General features: G+C 37.3%; 1 protein-coding gene across 1 annotated transcript; it reads right to left on the bottom strand.

Annotated features, from left to right (window-relative positions):
- Window positions 1–154: 154 nt before the first annotated feature.
- On the bottom strand, window positions 155–20084 carry ddx10 (DEAD (Asp-Glu-Ala-Asp) box polypeptide 10). The gene is made up of 18 exons (XM_043221543.1): window positions 19831–20084; window positions 19354–19414; window positions 19145–19275; window positions 18623–18781; window positions 18399–18519; window positions 17966–18155; window positions 17500–17626; window positions 16696–16858; window positions 15921–16005; window positions 14794–14895; window positions 14140–14227; window positions 13765–13853; window positions 12976–13345; window positions 11133–11252; window positions 10892–11059; window positions 8062–8118; window positions 5273–5442; window positions 155–790 (listed from the first exon to the last, which is right to left on the bottom strand). Exons 1-18 carry the CDS (start codon window positions 20011–20013, stop codon window positions 589–591), a joined length of 2586 nt encoding a protein of 861 aa, XP_043077478.1. The 5' UTR covers window positions 20014–20084; the 3' UTR covers window positions 155–588.
- Window positions 20085–20618: the final 534 nt, after the last annotated feature.

Below are 20618 nucleotides of genomic sequence, written 5' to 3'. Positions count from 1 at the left end.
CAATGCCCCACCTGACATGAGCCAGCTAAATGCAGACAACCAGACAGTTCAGAAAGATGGATTTTTGTTGAATAAGGGACAATAGTCACGAAACCAAAGTTTTCTCAGAGAACCCTCCGTTTCTATTTCTGCCACAGAAATGAGGGAGAGTAAATCACACATTAAGTGACAGTTTAATGTGACAGGAAGGCAATATTCAAACCAGAAATAATGAGAGCAGTTTAACAGTAATAGGTTATAGATGGCACCTGGGACTTCACAGTGGTTCTCGATCAAGATTGACATCAGCTGTGCTGCTTTTTCGCTTCACAGCAAAACAGGAGTTTTTAGGTAATTTGAGGCTGTCTGGCAAGACTCCACCTGAAAATTCAATTCCTGTCTTGAGGATGTAAAGAAGGAAAGAGGCAGGAAAGGAAATTATAACCTGCGCTCTCACAATAAATCACATTAGATATGTGCCGCAATGAATCTTGAGGTTGCCATCACAATCAGGATAAATTTTATTAGTCAAGGGGCATTTTAATAAACTCGTCATACAGGTACAATAAATGAGAAAACTCTGGGGGGGGGGAAGCTGGGTGTAGGGATCTAGCTGTGACTGCCCAATAAATGCAGCACAAGCTCCTCGTCTTCGGCCAGCGAGAGGCCAGTGTCCAGAGGAGTTACTGTGGACTCTTTCCTGGGCTTCTTCTTGCCCGCCTGTGTCTGCTGTACTTCATCGTCGCTATCATCATCATCATCCTCCTCGCTGCTGAAACTTCTCTTCCTGCCACCGCGGTCTGATGAAGAGCTGCAATGACAAAGAAAGGTCAATGCACGGATGTGAAGACGAAGGGAAGATAGGCTAGATATACAGTGAAGAGTGGGGCCAGATGTGTCACATAAATCAATTTTATGGGAAAAGTTATATTCACTACTGTTCGAAGTTTGAGGTCTGTAATATTTTTCAACATTTAAATGTTTAAACGTTCGAATGTTACATGTTTGATCAGGAATGCAGCATAAAAAGTAATACTAAGGCTGGACAAAAATTCAATATCATGTATCGCAATATAATAAGGGCGTTATGATTTTTAAACACATTTCCGATATTTCGATATGCATTACCAGTGTTTCCCATTCATTGATTTATTTGTGACTTTTTCACGTTTCAAAATCAAAATGCAGCTGTTTATATGAACTGTTTTCCGATAAGTTTCTATAACACTTTCATTTTTATCTGATAATGTTGTGCTCATGAGCGGAGCGGATTTGATTACAGCAGTTCCTGGATAAACTGATAGTTTTAACACTTCATTAGAGCAGTAAGAGACTGACTTTGCATTTTCAATAAGCCTGTCTCCAGGAACATTTTTCAGTTTTTGTTGTTTTTTGTTTTCTGCATCATTACTTTAGTCTTCAGTGCCATGTGATCCTTTAGAAATCACTAATATGCTGATTTGATGATTATCAATGGTTGAGTAATTTTTTTTTTCTGAATTCTTCAATGAATGCAAAGATCCAAAAGCTCATGTAACATTCACTATTCCATTCCAAGTCAATATATTTGTATTTTTTTCAGGGTGGAAATAAATGATAGAATTTAATATTTTTATTTAGGAAGAGTGCCTAAAATTGATCAAAACTGACGATAAAGGCATTTATAATGTTAAAAAAGATTTTTATTTTAGATAGTGTTCATATCGATATCAGAGTTATATCATATTGACCGAAACATATTGTGATTTCTGTTTTAGTATATTTAAAAATACAATTTATTCCTGTGATGGAAAAGCTGAATTTATTTATTTATTTATTTTCAAATCCCTACTTTTTTTTTCTATACATACACAACATTAAAATATTTTCACTATTAAAGCTTGCTAGGATGAATCATGGATATCTTTAGGAAAATGTAAATAAAAAAATTGGAATAATATATAATACTAAAAAGTTAGCTCGTTTTGTAAGCTCCTTTTTAAAAGCAACATTTAAAAAAAAAAATCTTTCGAGAAGACTCAAATTAAAGATGCTCTTTTTGAATTTCGGTTGATAGGGAGACACCTTGAAATATAATTAGGCATATTTGTTTAGCGTCATCTAATTTCCCTTTGCCTAGAGGACAACTTAAGTTAATGCGGCACAGCTTACCACATCCCATCTACTACTTACAAACACAAGAGATCCTATGATGTGATACTCGTACTTGATCTTTAAATACAACAGCAGCTTTCAGCTGTCGATCAGAGATTACAGAGCATAGATACGGGCAGAGAAAGGAAAGGACTTTCCTTGAGCTGACTGAAACTTCTTTGGAGTACTTGCATTTGCAAAACAAGACATTGAACATTTCCCAGAGGACCACTGATGCACCAAAGCGCTTACAAAAGCAATCATCCGAGATACATCTAGGAGGCATTGACAATTCCTATCATCAACGTGCACTGCATTTTAAAGACATCTATGTGCTGTTGAGTTTTTTTTTTAATGTGCCGGCCCATGCAGGTGACCTTGATAGCCAATGCAGACAATTCCTAACTTAATTAAATGAGGCTAGAATGGTGCATTCGTGCACATCCAGGGCAAGTAGTACTATTAAGGTCCTGTCAAGAGACTCTGAGGTGTAAAAAGCTGTCATCTGGTCTATAATAGGTAGATTTATAACAAGAATAAAAGTTTTGTAAGAGAAAGTTTTTGGACTTCCACCATTATTGGAGTTGTGCAGAATCAACAGCACAATTATTTTGAGCTGCTTAATTATCAAAAGTGGCAAGTTTTTCGCTGCACACTGTGAGTGCTAGACTGTTTAAAGCATGTTTTTATGGGAACTTTCTGTGCCTTCCTGAGCTTTTTGCAAAAGACAAGGTTTTACACGTAATGAGATGCGTACTTGATGGGAAAGATCAGTGTGTTTGTGCAAGTTATTTATTAGGAATCTCATTCAAAGTGGTCGCTGCACAGCTCTCTTCAGGAAATCAGGTAGGATGACAGATCAGAACAGCATTTAATTAAGTTAGAAGGTCTTAAATGGTCTGAGCTTAATTAAGTGAGTTGGTACATGAATGGTGTACTCATGTACATCCAGGACGCCTAATATCATTAAAGGTCTATCCAGAGACCACCTGGAGGAGGGAAAATCCATCCTGTGGTCTATAGCAGTCAGGGTTGTAGCTAACAAACCTTATAAAGCTGTTAAGGGCTTCTGGTCATAGTTTAACATTACTGGGTATGTCCGACCAGCTCAATGACTCAGGATTAGTGTGTAAATTAACTAGCTAAATAAAGCAAAAAGTAAAATATCAAAATTTGGAAAAAACAATTACCAAAAATGAAAATTTGGAAATTTGTGTCTCAGTTTTTTTCCTCCATGCAATGCAAGTTAATATTGCAGTTAATAGTCTGTTAATAGCAAGATTCGGACATTAAAATAAAGTGTGACCAGAAAGTCATACATGTTTATAATGACTTGGGGTAAATAGGCATTATAGGAATTATAAAAAAAAAAATTGTCCAATTGCACCATCCACTGTGGATTACCGTCAGGCAAAGGAGGGGTTTATTTTCAGTGCAGAGAATATTAAAATAAATATTTTCATATAGCTTAATATAAAAATATTGCTTTTTTTTAGGCAACATAAATTATATTAAATTCTAAACTTAAATCCCTGATCGTGAACTGTTTGGATGTAAACACAGTAGCGCACTTCACTTACATTTATTTAATGAAATTATTATTACAGTGCAAATTATTATTATTTGATAAAGCACTAAAATGTATTGCATATCGGTTTTTTTTTTTCATTTCAATTAATCATGCCGCCCCAGCTGTTGGATCCTCTCTATGATCTGTCAACTGCTGCGACAGGATCAACGAGTCAGTTAGTTATACTTGAGACAGAGAGTCATAAATTAATAATTCAGAAATGTTGCTGACCCCATCGCCTGATTCACTGAACACATTCATCATTCACAAAACATTTCTCCTCCATACTCCTCATGAACCTTTACAGATGGACACTCATTCATTTTATTGTAACTCAGCATTCATTGCAACTGCACTCTCCCTTTAAGGAATATTTCTAAAGATTTGTACGACCTATTGCTATTCTGGACACAAAGCGTTGGCAGGGGCAGAGGTGAGGCAGGGCCAATAAGATCCCATTAGATTTATGGGAGGGGGGTGGTAAAAAAGCAGGAAGACAGGTACCGCAACAGGAAAGAGCTCAGGGTTAGTGAAGCCTCTGGCTCCAGTCCCGAACACCAGCCTTCGATATGACGGAAGAGAAAATGGGCGAGCGAGTGAGATTTATCAGATTTACAGAGCCGGAGCCTCTCCTGCATTCAGTAAGGGTAGCCATGCAGTAAACACACCGCACCAAGTCATTAATCAGAGCCGCCGCTGCTGCTGTCTATGCCGTATCACCTGCACTGCTACGCCCCAAGTGTTTGTGTGTGTCAGTGAGCGTCCTTAATGCGCGTACATGAGTGAGTGACAGAAAAACAGAGACATAAAGGTACGGGCCGACAGATGGAAAGACTGAAGGCGAATGAGAACAGAGGACGTGACGGGGTTTTACAAGAGGGGATCGAACGAAAGACAAAAAGAGAAAAGAAAAAAAGAAAAGAAATAGCGTAATGTATGGTCCTGCCTCTCACTTTAAATCTGGATGTAATTATGCATTTTATAGATTATCTACAGCCAACTAAAGGATCTGTGCTTAATGCTGCCATGGGGAAAATGAATCATCATGAATCATTTTAGCCTGTAGTGGTATACCTCCTCTGAGAGGCAATTCTGCAGCGAACCTCAGTACAAAAAGAACACCGGATCAGCATGCCTGAGCCTAATCGAACGCTACAAACTCAATACAAGCAGAGAGAGCTGAGAAAGCCGAGGCGGTAATTAAGTATCAGAAGAATCAATTCCTCATTTCGGAATAATTATGGCCTCGTGATGTGGTGTCGGACTGATTGGCTTGATTTACTCGTGTAATGGTTTTCCACTAACACAAAGCCCTGCATTCCTCCGCAATGCACTGATAAAGGGAAAATATGATCTTTGGTTCGACGCTCAAATACAGGTTTTCAATTTGAAGCTGTGCATAATTAGAAACTTTGTGGAATCAATATCTTTTAGGGCACGTCCTGAGCCTTTTTAACGCTCCTAGCTTTTCAAGAAAAACTCAATCTGTCTTCATTGAGATGAATCGGAGGTTTGACAGATGAAATTGCTGCAAGACCTTTGAAAGTGGTGAAAGTCGTTCATGTTGTTCGCAAAAAGTTTTATTCTTACCCTTCTTCCTCCTCAGAGGAGGACTCGGAGTTGCGCACTTTGTCGGGGTCGGGAAGTGTGCTGGGGTCAAATTCTTCATAGGCACCCGACAGATATGCTACCGCCTCTTCCTCATCACCGTCGTCGTCATCATCATCATCATCATCATTATCATCATCACCTTTCTTTTCCTGTGTGACAGAGAGAATACTTCAATTACATCCTATACGTATGTATCGATAATATTTTTAAAGTAAGCATATTGTATTTTTAGCGTAAAAACTAAGCCAACATCATGATTTACACAAAAGAAAATTTTCTTAATATATTTAGAAAATATTATCAATTCATTTGAATTTTACAATTGGATTATCCTTATTATTATGTAGTAACTTATAACACATTTACAACAAAAAGGTGAATATTAGTAACTTAAGAGAAGTAATATGTAACCTTAAAGGGCACATAAGGTACAAAGATGTCCTTCTGATGTCCTGTTGTACCCCTAAAGGTAAAATCTTTGCATCAGAGGGCGTCCTGCACCAGCCGAGCAACTGCCATTGAGAAAGCTAATGGATAGATCTCTCTAGGTATTATAAATGCACTTGTGGCCATTAGAGGTACTTCACATCCTGTTCAGTGGATACCATCTCCCTAAATATGTCAGGACTTTGATCATTTACAACCAAAGTGTGTCTGTTTCCATCAGCGGTAGTGGTGAAAGGATCGATTCCAGCCCTGTCTTTGTTCATTAAAAGTTTTCAAAAACCTAACAACTCAGACCATAGGCTGGTCACAAACAGCTTTATTTTCCCACTGGTCTGCTCCACCTCCAAGACTAACTTGCTGTGCCCTCAGGCAAGCTTCTTAAACCTGGTAACGTCTATGGTGTGCAGTGTGACCCCATGTGCTGACCTCTTTTTCTTTGGTTTATGACAAAAAAGCATATATCAGTGGCCAAACGTTTTTTCTACCTTGTTTCATACACGCCATAAATCTACATCCACACTGTGTAAACTCACAGATCTACGGTACTACGCACATCTAAATAGACTGCCCATATTGGTAGAGGCTGAACAGGCTAATATTGTGGTCTATAATCCATTTCAGATAAAGTATCAAAATGAACTGTGCTTGGTCACTTTACAGGCCTTCATGTGGATCTTTAAGTGGGTGGTACTTGGGTCTGAATAATCTACAGTGTAGAACAGCCTTTTGCCATCAAAGATTTGGATAGGTGGACCGTGTATATCTTGTGCCCGGACCCGATATGGGTTTTTTTTCAGGTACAGGATACTCTGTATTCAGTGGTGCTTCTCCCTGTGTTGTAATCTAATCATGCTTTGTAAGACCCATTTGAATTCTGCTGACAGACCTGCGCTTTGAACAGATGCGTCTATGTGCACTGAATAACGCCAGAGAACGAGAACATAAACGGGGGTCAGTATTAAAGACTCTGGAATAAAGCATGAACAAAACAAAACTAGAAAAAAATTAAATACACTACACTAAATACAATACACTAAAGTGACAGTAAATAGTACACTACCATTCAGTTGTTTCTGGTAATTTTTTTTTTAAAGAAATGAATGCTTTTATTCTGTAAGGATACAATAAGAAATTGCACACTTTTTAAAGTTTTCACAAGTTGGAATGATTCATAAAAAGTCTATAACAAACTTTGGTTAAAACTTCTCAATAGTAGTGTAAAACAACACCCCTTTAAATGCTAAAAACTTAACTTATTAGTCCTATCAAACGATTATTGCATCCAAAAAAAGTTTTTGTTTAAATAATGTGTATGTGTATACTGTGTATATTTATATATGTATAAATAAACACACACAGAGGACATATTTTGAAAATATTTACATGTATATATTTTATATATAAGCATTTGTATTTAAAATAAATATATGTATTTAAATATACATAGTATACAAAAACCTATATGAAAAACCTATTTTGGATGCATTTAATCATTTCACAGCACTACCGTCAATAGTTGTGGGAGGAGCCTTGGCCTGTGTGATGTCACTATGCCAACAATCTGTAAATGGCTTGACCTGAGACAGTGCTTATGATTTGGTGTAATAAAAAAAATTGTTGGTTGTGTATACATTGCCAGTGCACATTTATGTTCAAAAACAATGTAAAAGGGAATTTTGCATCTGATCCGATAGAGCAACAAGACCAGGGTCCACCTATTTTCTCAAATGCCTCAAGAGGAGACCCAAAAGAAGTGAAACTGACAGGAAATGAAGCGGCACAGCTATCTGTTACAGCATACGCTGTCAAAAGGGGCAATTCAATAGCTCTCTAAATTAATCCGGACCATGTGTAATGACTGATAGATCGACCACCAGTTGGGCTGTTAAGTCGAAGGAATGAGTGAATGCTAAAAGAGTGCTGAGATTCATTGTTAGGGTGGTGATGAATAGTCACGCGTTCTTGGACAGACCGCTGCATTGATCAGATGACAAACGAGAGGAGAGCAGCAGCTGCATTTCCATATGGATGCGCAGAGCTCAATCCCCCAGCGAGGACAAGCAGAGAGAGACGAGACACATGACAGCTGCCATCCTGTGAATTATGAGTTGTCTGAGGGAGGGAAAGGCCAGAAACTGAGGGGATCTTTCCCCTCTGACTTCCTGTCACAGGAGTTCCTCATTTCAAATAGTAAACTTTTTATGGACCTTTCAGATCCTCAAATTTGCGTTAAATGCGCTTTGCTTTAAATTCACATACTATGCAGGCTCCCATCATTAACATTCAGCATTCAAGATGACATTGAGCTACGCTTGACGTACCTCTTTATGCTTTTTGCTGGCTTCCCTTCGAGCAGCTTTCTCCTTCAGTCTTTTCTCCTGTTGATACGAGAGAGAGAAAAAGAAAGACTTAATAAATAGGTGCTCAGGTACTTATATTTGGTCACGCCACAATCTCATAAACATGTCAAACAGCAAGGGGTTGAAATGATTACACAGACTCGGGGAAAAGAAAGCACAATTTAACTTCAGTGCTCTGCATTTCTTTCGGAGAAAACGAATTGGACTTGATGTTTGTCTCGTGTCACTTTCCAACACGAACCGGGCGGCTGGACTACCAGACACAACTATACACATTACTAGTGACTCACAGATGTCTGGGAGACGGAAGATATTAAGAGGTTGAGGGTTGAATGGAAATCAGAGCGCTGAGAGAGTAATAAACCCAATGTCAAGTGCATTTCATTGGCTTTTCATTACTTTCGAAATGTCAAATGATGCTAAATGTGGAAACAAATCCATGGGTTCACTTGGATACGTCACTGCACAAATACCAGTGCCACAAAATCAAAGTCAATGACAGTGGTGGGTCGTCGTTAAACATGTCATAATATATTGCGGTAACAATGAGTTTTCTCTGAACAAACTCCTAATTTGCTGCTTATTAAAAGTTTGTAAGGTAACTTACTAACTAATAAGGTAGGGTTGATAATGTTAGGTAGGATTAAAGGATCTAAAATATGGTCATGCTGTTAATTTAGCTTAATGTGATTTTATTTGCTATTCATTTTCAGTTAACTATAAAGGTGTCTTCATTTATTACATAAATAAAAAAAGTTATTATGAATAAAGTTTTAGAGTGAGTTTGACCTGAGCATATCTGAGAAAGCGAGGAACATTATTCTATCTAAAAACTCTATAAATAGGTTATTATCCTCCAACAGATGCGCAAGAACACTGCGATACTGTACAAAACTATATTCTCATTTAAAATAAGTTGCTGACTTGGCACACGTCACATATGCAGCAAAAACCCATCAGAGGTTTTAAAGGAGCGTAAAAAACCCTATGCATGATGTTAGTCTCAGGGTTCAGCTACAAATGTTGTTCTGCTGGAGTAATAAAGACTCCATGAGAGAATATGAATCACAAAGGCACCGCCGAGCCTAGCGTGTCTGATTAATGAACATGCGCACGTTTCTGATGGATTACTGGGTAACTGCCTCTCAAAGTCTTTGACAGCACAAAACGCTAAATCCAAATGGATTAGGATGGTTAGGCTTTTCACAGGCGCAAGACAATGTCTTCTGCTTCGTGACTTTCGGAGAAAAAAAATAGTTTTTACTGTATGCCAGTCTGCATGTCAGTACTTGACAGAACTGGCAGGGGAAATTGGCAGCAGAGACTGGCACCAGCATGTTTTATTTTAGTTATTGCTTGGCTGAGAAGTGAAAGATTTAAAATGTACTTTGCTGGGTTAACACAGACAACAACTTCTCTGTTTACAAAAATTTTGTGCCAAAAATTCAGTGCATTAAAATGACAACACTTAAACATATAAAATAAACTAAATAAAACTTAATTTCACAATTTAATGTATTTCTGAGCAAAATTGTGTTTTTATAAGATGAAAAAATGGTCATTGTATTAATTGGAAAAACATGGCCAGTACATATTAAAATAGAGCCCGACCAGAACGAAAGTTTGCTAAAACACTGGCTAAATAGCTGTGTGGCTACTGGGGAACATTACATGTAACACGTAAAGTCTGATTTATGAAGAACTAGCAGAGATAATGTAAAAACAGCCATGCAGCAACAAAACTAAATGCTGTTGCATCTTATTTTACACTGACTTGAACATTTGTATTTAATGGATGATTTATCCGGTTGAATGCTTGACAAAAACCAAGCCGGTACCTGTTGCAAAGACAACAGATTTTTTTTTTTCTTTAACAACACATTTGCATGTTCATGATTCACTGAAGTAGATTGATTGTTACGTGACATGCATGTAAACAAATGAAATATTTGTTACTTTTTTTTTTTTTTGTAAACAGATTACTTTCATGACTTTATGATTAATTATTTGTCGCTAAACACGTAATCTTTTGATTAAAGTATTTTATTTTGACAGTTTTTATTCTAAACATTTAACATTTTTGATTTATGATTTCATTATTCATTTTGATTTAAATAAAGTTAAAACCCTGATCTACTAGTCAGCGTACATATTAACGCCAAATTGTTAATGCGACTACCACAAGTTAAAATCTTTTTCTAGTCAATTCCTACCTTCTGTACTCCACCGTAATAAACCTATGCCTGGGTTTAACTGGAATGAAGAAGGGCCACCAAAAGAGGACATGAACACATCTGGTCCGTGTCCCATTATAGAAATAGATTACTTCTGTGCTTTCTCGTTGGAGCTAAACTCAAACAAATAAACTGAAAACTACATCAGACATAAACTAGGGATGCACTTCACCATACTTGACTGTCAACAAAAAACGGTCTTTGCAGTGATTTTGCCGGAGAGCAATCCTTTAAAAACTTGTCCGATACTCAGAACTACAGTAATAAGTCAGAGGCCCAATCTCAGCACTGCTGCCTGGAGCTTCAAGCCACGCTGCCTGCACAGGCATCTCAGTTATTTCGATTTGCCTGAACCTGCGAGAGCACCAGCCACAGGGCCAGAGTGTCTTTTCGATTGCCCATTGCTCTCAGCTCCTTCAATATTACTTTAATCTGAACACCTGGAGCTGAACACAATAAATAAAGTGATTCAAATGAGCCTTTTGATTCGAGGAGGAGCTATATAAACCTGGCTTGAACCAAGAGGATGAAAAATATGATGGTACGGTCGATCTCACCCTGTGTTTCTCCCTGACTTTACGGCGGTACTCGATCTTGTCAAACTCCTGGTCTTCCTTGCGAAGCCGCTCTTTGGCTGCTTCCATGTTAATGCCATACGTCCCATCATCCTCCTCCTCTTCATCTGGCACCACGGTCCTTTGAATAGGAGGCCACTGCTGCACCACCTGCACACATACATCACAGTTAATTTACACCGCTTTTTATGACTCTCAGTAATGCGCTTCTGGTAATACAAACCTCTCCCTCCTCAGTGAAGACGACCTTCGTGTTGACCTTGTAGTTCTTTTTCTGCATTTTCTTTGCCTCTTTGAATCTGGATTCCTTTTGTTTATTTTTTATGGCCTTATCACCTGTTACCTAAAGAAAGACAAGATGTATTTTACATAACCAGATGTAATTATAAAAGCTGCCATTTTTACTTTCCTGGGGCCAAGATAAAAAAAAAAAAATCATAAAGGAGCTCCGAAAGCAGTTTATTCAATCCAGTCATTCAACCAGGGCACTGAGATACCAGACACCACTTCAGAATATTACTTTCTCCTCCGTAGTCATGAAAGTCGATTGCTGATGAGATGTGAAAGGTTTCAGATCTTGAGGAAAACCACTTTCCAATTAAACTCCCTGCAAACTTGAAAAAAGGTACTTGCTCATCTGCACTTCAGCTGTGCGTCAGTTACATCATAACAGCCTTTGTGGATCATAATGACTGTTGACTTGACTATAAAAATCTAAATCAAATCATTTACAATGTGCTGAGTAATCAATATAACCACATTTGCAGAGAAAAGCCAATAAAAGATGATAATTCAAAGACACTTTTATTACTGTGGTATGTAATAGCTGAATAGATTTCAAATGTTTTTAGATCTCTATATATGGTTTAATTTTACATTATTTACTTCATTATAAATTATTATGCAATCAAGTTTTCCATCCTTTATATATAACTTCAAAAATAAATTCAAAATAGTTTTTACTTTTAATTTACTTTACAACAAATTTATTTCTATTTTCAGCAGCCTTTACTTCAGTCTTCAGTGTCCCATCCACATTTAGAAATCATTTTAATAAGTTTATTTGGTATTTAGGAAACATTTCTTACTCTTCTTAATGTTAAAAGCAGTTGCGGTTTCATAGTTTTGCGGAAGCCGTGACTTTAAACAGAATTTATTTTTATTAAAAAAACAAACAAACAAAAAAAAGCATTCATTACTGTCACATTTGGTCAATTTAAAGGATCTTTATACTTTAAATACACTCCAGATGCACTTTTTATTTATTTATTACTTTAAATATTTTTTAATAATAACAACAATACAAATATAGGGTTAAATCAACACAACCGACCGCCCTAGTTTTGGCAAAGTCGCTGTATGGAAAGTTTTACAATTATCTTATTATTATTATTAAAAAAAAAAAAAACACATCTGACTGTACTGCAGTATTTGATTGCGGGCCCTAAAGTCAAATCAGGCAATTCTGACATGACTCACAGGTCCGCGTCTCTCATAAACCTGCCAGGTTTGCACAGGAGTCATGTTGACTCTGTCTCAAAGGCATACTGAGAGGAGAGTTACATAATTGAGCTTGTCTTCATATCTAGAGGCTTATTAAAACAACGAGCTTTAAATGCAAAGTGCACAGAACTTGAATAGAAGCTCTTCTGAATAACAGCGCAGAAGGTCACAACAGCCGAGACCTTAGAAGAAAGATGACTGAAAAAAAAAAAGTCATCTTCCTTTTACAGATTTATTCTCTTTCATGTTAAGTAAAGCTTATTTGTTTAAAATAGATGCCAATGAAGAATTCAGGAATATCCTGCTTCAGGAATATGTTTCTGCACGGCAAAACAAAGCCAAAAGTTTGCAGACAGTTTGCTCTAATTTATAGTTTGAGCCATTTCAGCCACACTTATTACTAGCAGGTGCACAAATTCAAACATACAGCCATGAAATTGCCTTAGGCAACCATTTATATCGAAATGGGACCCTTAACTGCTAATAATTGCTGTGTTTAGAAGCACATCCCATCAGAAATGTGCAATAACTGTAATTACACCAGATGTGTGTTGTTTATTTACCTCAATATCCTGGTTCTCTTCTTTGATATTGAACACATCTTTACGCTTGACAGTCAGCAGGTCCTGTTCATTCTGGTCACCCTCATCCTCTTCATTAAAGCCACACAGCAGAGTTGCGGGCTTTAATGTCTCCTTATCCTCATCCTCATCCTCATCTTCATCCTCATCCTCCTCATCATCATCATCATCATCATCATCTTCTTCCTCAGACTGTGAAGACTGAGACTTAGACTGTTCTCCTTTAAGTTGGGCTTTGAAACTGTTCAGCTCCTCTTCAGACTCATGTCCTGCAGCGCTGCTGTCCTGTCTGTTCTGTTGCTGGGCCTTACTGAGGAAACGGACCCGTGGAGCCACAGCCAAACCCAGTGAGCTGACATCGACAAGACCAAACAGACTTGTCAAACTTGTTAAATAATTGTTTTAGATTTTTATCTTAATAAAATCAAATTGGTAAAATACATTTAAAAGGTACATTTTGGTAATTTTAGGTAACACTTTTTGACGTTTTTTAAAAGTAAAGACAGTTTTGGACAGGATATGGGGAAACAGAGACAAAATTATGGACACTAACCACTAGACTATAATAAACTATGAACAAAGAAATTGTATTAAACAGTCTGTTTTTAAAACAGATGGTTTCTTTTTGCAAGATTTAATTGCATAACAATGGCGCATCATTTGAAGTCCTCATGAGTGTGTTCAAAGTGGAAACACATGGTGCACACACACACACACACAAACACATTTACACAGAGGACTGCTGGGCATTACTTCACAGCATCCACTCACATGGCATATTCTGGGAGTTTGAGCTGGAAAACATCAAAGATGTCTTTGTTCTTCATCAGATAGACAGAGCGAAGGTAGGACACAAAACACTGCCGTGGGGAAGAGGGGAAAAAGAGAAAGACCATTACAGAGGATAAAATCTGAAAACTTATACCTGATAAACACATTAGTGAGAGTGCACAAGCAGGCAGCAATTTGCCCGATTACATTTCATGCTGTTCTTCTCTCTATAATGAGCCTCGCAGAGCTCAGCGCTGAGAGTGAGGCAGACAATCAGATTATCTTAAAAGCATGGCTCAGTATAGCATCAACCTTTAGTGTTTGAGTCGAGGTGTGACAGACCGCACAAGCAAGTGAGGTCTTCTTGGGCCTTACCCTCTGTGCTCGCTCCTTCTGCTCCTTCTCCTGTGCGAGAAAGGCCTGTAACTTCTCCTGGACACACAACAGCTTCTCTGGGTTCACCCTGCAGATAAAATAGATGATTAAGCCAATGGCCTTGTTTAAACCACGTAATAACAACAGCCAGTGCAGATGTTAAGAGGGTGAAGCGTGTAATTGGATGAAAATGAAAACGACTAATAAAAATGTCTAATTATGGAATATACACTAAATAAACACAAAAGCATTGGGACACCTGACCATTACGCCAACAGTGATTTCGATGAAATTGAATCTTAAATAAACACAAACTGGGGGAATTATTGCCCATTTCATTCAGGCACTGATGTTTGTAAATGCAACTGAGCATTCTGGTTATAACGTGACTTTTCTGGGAAAACGGTAACACTGACTAACAGCAAACATAAACTAAGGCCCGTGGAGACTGTGACTGCAGCTGCAGATATCACCGTTCATAATAATCTCACATGATTACATGCATTAAGCTGCCATCTTTCATTCTCAGCATGCATGTGGCTTCACAAAGCCTATGCATACCCTGACAAAACTACACCTTATTTCCTAACTCATCTTATTTTCACTGCACTGCTGTCTGCATGCGGCCACACAGGAAAGGAGAAACGCACTCACTCGATTTTGTTAATGGGAACTTTCTTCTCTTGAAGCTGTGCAATCATGCCCTTCTCCTCTGAGGGCAATAGGACAAGAAGAGCTTCACCTCCCTCCTTATACCTGCAGAGAAAGAGAATGCGTGCGTGTTAAAGGAATATTTCACTCAAAATGTCCTCTAATCCGTGCCGTGAAGGTTGGAATAACATGATAGTGAGTACACAAAGTCAGAAGTTTCATTTCACCCTATAAAAGGAAAATAAAAATAAAAATTGTGTCATAATTTACTCACCCTCAAGTAGTTCCACATCTGTATGAATGTCTTTGTTCTGCCGAAAACAAAGGGACATTTTGATTTTGAAGAAAGTTTGTAACCTGATCACCATTGACTTTCATAGTATTTTTTTTCCTACTATGGAAATCAATGGTGATCCCAAACAGCCTGGATACAACCTTTCTTCAAAATTGTTTTTGACAGAACAAAGAAATTTGGAACTATCCGAGAGCGAGTAAATGACAGAATTTTCGTTCTTTAGTGAACCATTCCTTTAAGGTCACACTAGGTGGTCTGCTGCAGTACAGGCCTCTCACACATCCATTTTTTTTTTAATGCTCAGCTCTGTGAGTGTTCGTGTTAAAGCTCATGAGCTTTCTGCAGAGGGTGGTGATCTATGAAGGGGAGTTACTGAGAATATTGATTGTACACTGAAAAGATAAGTGTAGCACAAAGAAAAGAGTGCAGCTGGGTGGATGGCAGGTGTGCGCTGTCTCGCTCTAAGCGCTGAGAAACCTGACATGTTTCTGTAGCTATCCAGCTTCTAATACTTGCCCTCAAGGTGAGACTGTAACAAGTCAAGCCAGAGTCCAAAAATGGAAAAACTCAATAGCTGAGCTGCTGTTAATCCATCATGTGTCTAGTGTAAATAGACAAATGTGTTCAGTGGTTATATATGATTTTATGTAAGAGCTTATTCAATGTCAACATTGTTTTTATATGTATTAGAAACATGGAAGTGATGAGAAACAGTTAAAATCTGCCATCTAGTGTTACAGGCAAAACTTATGCAAATTCCTGTTAAGATTTTTTCAATGTTTTTTGAAAAATTAACCGTGGCTAAATACAGATAAAAAGAGTTTATCAGTGGTACCTGGCTGTCCTGCCAACTCTGTGGATGTATGTGTTTGCATCTTCAGGACAGTCAAACTGCAGAACCCAGTTCACTGCAGGGAAGTCTAGGACCACAAACAAAAACCCATTAAAAGGGTGTCAGTTACGGACGTCAATCGAATTATTTACAGGTCATGCTGCGTCATTAAAAAAATATTTCCAAACATTTGCTGAGGTTTGTACAGTCATTCAAAAGTTAATATGTGACCCTGCACCACAAAACCAGTCATAAGCAGAAATCATATATATATATATATATATATATATATATATATATATATATATATTTATCATATTATAGTATGTTTGTAGCAAAAGCCCAAAAAATTGTCAAAATTACAGATTTTTTTTATGCCAAAAATCATTAGGATATTAAGTAAAGATCATGTTCCATGAAGATACTTAACAAATTTTCTACCATAAATATATCAAAACTTAAATTGTAATTAGTAAAATGCATTGCTAAGAACTTCACAATTTTCACTATTTAGATTTTTTGCACAGGTCAGATGTTCAAATAGTATCTCTGTCGAATATTGTCCTATAATAACAAATCATACATCAACATTATGTATTTATTCAGATGATGTATAAATCTCGATAGGGGTTGGCTGATAAACTGGTTAATGGGCATCGTAATGTTGAGAGATTTTGGAGAAGTCGCCCAAACCTAAATCTCAATAAAACAAATATTCACCCTTTTGTGATAACAGGGTCACATATGTGCACTGTTCCCCAGAATACATTTCCATTACCAAGTCCTCTGGCAGCGATGTCTGTAGCAAAGAGTACAGATGAGGTCTTGCGGATAAATTCATTATAAACCTCCATCCTCTTAAACTGCCGCTGTTTGCCATGCAGAGCAAGTACGGAGATACCCGGACGCAGCCGGCAGAAGACTCTGAACATATACTGAACCTGCACAGTACAGTACAACGAGCATTTCATCATCTTTACATTACACATATACATATACACTACCATTCAAAACTCTTTTGATCAACAAGCATGCACTTAATTGAACTGAATATAGTGATAACGTTACCACAAATTTAGTTCTTCTTAACTTTCTATTCATTAAAGAATTTAAAATAAATCTTAAGCAGCACAACTGGATTCAAGACTGTTCATATAAAGACATGTTTAAGCAGAAAATCAGCATATTAGAATGATGTCTATATGATTATGTGACACTAAAGACTGGAGTAATGCTGCAAATTCAACAAAATAATTTCCAAATATTTCCAAAATGTTATTGCTTACAATATTTCCAAAATGTTACCGTTTACAGTTTTATCTAAATACAAAAGAAATTTCTGAACTAAATGCAACCTTGGTAAGCATAAGAGACTCAAGAAAAGTTATATAAATTTATATAAGTTTTATAAAGTATATTTATATATATAAAATAAATATTTAAAAAGAAAAGTTTAATTTAGTTTTTTTAATAAATAAAGCTATATGATTTTTACTAGTGGTTTTGGACTTTTTAAACCCACTTAATTCTTTAACCCAAAACAGACACTGAGGTGTAATACAGAAATTGTTTGAGCCGTTACCTCTTTGCAGCAGGAAAAAAATACAATTATCTTCTTCTTAAGGTGACTCCTCAAAAATGAGAAGAGCATGTTGACTTTCTGGTGCAGCTCACACACCACATAGTTCTGCTCCAGAGTAGCTGGTGTGCTGCAGAGAAGATCAGGGTTTAAGAGCTTTGTGTTCATGAAGCTAGACACATTACAGGTATATTACAGGTATATTTGAAAGAAGGTGGGTAACCAAGCAGTTGCTGGTAGTCAATGACTTCTACAGAATTGTTTTCAATACTAGAGAAGTCAGTAGGTAGCAGCAACTTTTTGGTTTCCAAACTTCTATTTTTTGTGTTTGTGTGTACCAGAGAATAATACACATTCATACAGGTTAAGTGAATTAAGGCAATTTTTATTTCTGGGTGAACTCTCTCTTTAAGAGCAGACTGACTTACACAGATGCCTAACATAAATCACTTTAAAACCACGATCTTACCTGAACTTGGCCTGCTCATGGACCCACACGTACTCTGGGTTCTTCAGGCTAAGTCTAGCCAGATCTTTGACGGACTTGGTTTGAGTTGCAGAGAAGAGAAGGGTCTGCCGTGTTTGTGGAAGGTTTTCAATAATAGCATTGAGCGTGTCGGCAAAACCCATGTCCAGAATTCTGTCGGCTTCATCAAGTACTGCCACGCAAGAGCAACAATGTCATGTTATTTAAAGTAAGAGGCTGAAAACAGGAACTGCACACATGCAAGATATGCATCATGAGCATCAAAACAGCCAACTAAAATGATTTCTGAAGGATCGTGTGACACTGAAGACGAAAGTAACGATCAAACAAATACTCTGATCGAAATGTAAAATCTTACTGACCCCAAACTTCCGAACAGCGGTGCATTTAAAACTCTTTCTAAGCATCAGCTTACCTAGCATGTGCAGATCTGAAGCGTAAAAGCTAGCCGTCTCATCCATGTGCTGCAGCAGACGTCCTGGAGTACAGATAATGATATTGGTCTGATGGATTTTTTCTGATTCATCTTTAAGATCCTGCAGACATATTAAAAAAAAAAAAAAAATAGAACACGATAGAAACCTTGACAAAAAAAACATGCAAGAACCGTACTAATCACTAAAGACAAGAGATACACACCTTTCCACCGATAACAAGACCAGCAGAAAATTCATGGTTCTTCCCGATCTTCCTCAACACCTCAAAGGTCTGATAGGCCAGCTCTCGCGTGGGAGAGATGATGAGAGCACCGAGGCCGTCCATCGCAGTCCACTGTTCACGGTACAGACACTCCAAAACCTGGAGACAGTCAAATAGAAAAAAACTAAAAAAAAACTCTGCTTAAAATGTAAAAGAGTGTCGTTAAGTATGTCATCATTTTCTCAGCCCTATGTCGCTTTGAAAGGTTTATTACATATTTACATGAATATATTAACATACTTAATCTTATGATATATTATTACATTTGAAATGTTACATATTGGACAAAAATATAATTGGGCTAAATATTTAACGTGGTTTCTAAATGTTTTTTTTTTCTTTTTTTCAAAATGTTCTTTTCTGGCCCTAAACCATTAGTGTTGGGTTTTGTGAAAATAACCAGGGTGACGCCAATTTCCAAGCTGACATCCAAAAAGATGTCACCATTGCTCTATTGCTCACCGGGATGAGGAAGGCCAAAGTCTTTCCAGAGCCAGTCTTTGCAGCACCAAGAACATCTCTCCCTTGCAAAGCAAAGCCAATCGTCTGTCTCTGAATCTCTGTGGGCTGCCTGTACTGAGCCCCAAGAAGACCTGACGGCATGACCAAGTGCATCATTAAGATCAAGTAGACGCGAATTTATTAGCATGCAAATGATGAAGTTTGCTCACCTGTCAGAGTCTTTCTTGAGATTGGGAAATCAGAGAACTTCACAGCCTCTCTGGGATTGATCTAGAAAAACAGTTACTCGCCGATCGATTAGGTGTCTAATGAAGGATATCAGGACTATTACAAAACATCACCACATAAATGGATGATGCAGAACACTAAACGTCTGATCACTTAACATGTTGGATCAAATTAATCCAAAATATTTTACATCTAGACTAAAAAAAAAACACTGACCACCAACAAAACAGTACCATGTTTATTTGAAGAACTGTGCTGGCAAACTTCACGACCAGAAACAACCACCAGCATTTCAAGAAACATCCAAAGGACTAGTACTGGTAAACATTGTTTTTAAATGTCAAGCCAGATGCCACAACAGCTGCATAACAAGTACGTAAACACGTGGCAACCCCTAGAAACATGTACTATACGAGAAGTCAGAAATATTTTGCAATATTAGCCTCATGACATCTCACCTCCGAGTACTTTTTCATCAGCTTCTGTATGTTTTCTCTCTCCACCTCCCAGTCGCGTTTCTTGGTCTTTTGAACTCGTTTGATTTTTTTCTTTGTTCTGTTGTATTTCCTTTTCCATTTCTCAAAATTCTCCACATGGTTATCGGTTCTCTGTGTTTTTTCTTTATCGTATTTATCCTGCATTTCCACTCTGTTTAGCTGACTAGCTAGTGTGTAACACCGTAACGACACGTGAATGTTTACTTCGCGAGATGTTTCGCTGTCAGTGAGCGTCGCTCAATACATGACTCAGCGCCACCTAACGACCTGGAGCGAGGATTTATTGACCGCTAACATTATATTAACGTTATATTTTATTTAAATAATTAAATTGATACACCGTTTTTGTTTATATTGTGTCACATTAATGTTGTTTATTAATCTGAATGCAAAGGGGTGATTTTATAATTGGAGATACATTTGGCATTTCATAAAGTTAAGAAAATAATGCTCACTAATAAAAATTCTTTCTTGTGTCTTATTGAAAACACATTTATGTTCTCATAATTCTCAACTATTACTTCCTTTTTTACTTAATGAAAACAAATTCTCATTTCCTTTAGTATTATTTGCCAACTTTGTTGAAATGTGTCCAAGTAATAATAAATCATAACAGGAAAAATCCTTCTTGCTTCAGTCTTTTTATTAAAATACTTGAAACTGAGATAATTACCTATGCATAACATATGCAATTAATAAATAAACATAAATGTTTTTGTGAGTTTTTTGATACTTTTTTTATCCCCTGT

Source organism: Puntigrus tetrazona, chromosome 21 (genome assembly GCF_018831695.1).
Source record: "Puntigrus tetrazona isolate hp1 chromosome 21, ASM1883169v1, whole genome shotgun sequence".
Classification (NCBI taxonomy): Eukaryota; Metazoa; Chordata; class Actinopteri; order Cypriniformes; family Cyprinidae; genus Puntigrus; species Puntigrus tetrazona.
This window is presented reverse-complemented; position numbering and strand designations above follow the sequence as displayed.